This window comes from Austrofundulus limnaeus, unplaced genomic scaffold (genome assembly GCF_001266775.1).
Source record: "Austrofundulus limnaeus strain Quisiro unplaced genomic scaffold, Austrofundulus_limnaeus-1.0 Scaffold1600, whole genome shotgun sequence".
In the NCBI taxonomy this organism is placed as follows: Eukaryota; Metazoa; Chordata; class Actinopteri; order Cyprinodontiformes; family Rivulidae; genus Austrofundulus; species Austrofundulus limnaeus.
Genome location: NW_013954002.1, coordinates 7,237 through 7,839, shown reverse-complemented (window position 1 = coordinate 7,839; position 603 = coordinate 7,237). Strand labels below are relative to the sequence as shown.

The 603-nt window shown below is 43.6% G+C and overlaps 1 protein-coding gene across 1 annotated transcript in view; it reads left to right on the top strand.

The window, feature by feature from the left end:
* The window catches only part of LOC106535880 (adenomatous polyposis coli protein), a gene marked incomplete at its 3' end in the record, with an annotated part of 14,648 nt that overhangs the window by 6,901 nt on the left and 7,144 nt on the right, over positions 1-603 (top strand). Inside the window, 1 exon segment of the mRNA XM_014033015.1 lies at positions 187-342. Within this exon segment, the coding sequence (XP_013888469.1) occupies positions 208-342 (135 nt within the window).

Genomic DNA, 603 nt, shown 5'->3' with positions numbered 1-603 from the left:
ATTAATCAGTTAGGACACAGCTTTCTGGATTAGATTTCTAATTAAATCTTGAGTAATATTTCTTTAAATTTAAGTTAAATGAGGTGTTGTGAACAAATTCTAAATCTACCCTGAAAAATGTCCTTATGTCTACACCTGTAGAGCATTTCCCCATTACTCAGTCCTGTTTGTGTCTTGTTTCTGCAGGGAAGACGGTTGTTGTCCAACATGGCGGCAGCGTCGTATGACCAGCTGTTGAGGCAGGTAGAGGTGTTAAAAATGGAGAACTCCAACCTGAGACAGGAGCTGCAGGACAACTCCAACCACCTCACCAAGCTGGAGACTGAGGCCTCCAACATGAAGGTGAAGCTTCACACACAACTACCACGGGTACAGGTGCAGGTGTAAAGTACAGTCAGACATGTAGGGGTAAAATACAGTCAGACCTGCAGGTGTAAAGTACAGTCAGACATGTAGGGGTAAAATACAGTCAGACCTGCAGGTGTAAACTACAGTCAGACATGTAGGGGTAAAATACAGTCAGACCTGCAGGTGTAAACTACAGTCAGACATGTAGGGGTAAAATACAGTCAGACCTGCAGGTGTAAACTACAGTCAGACATG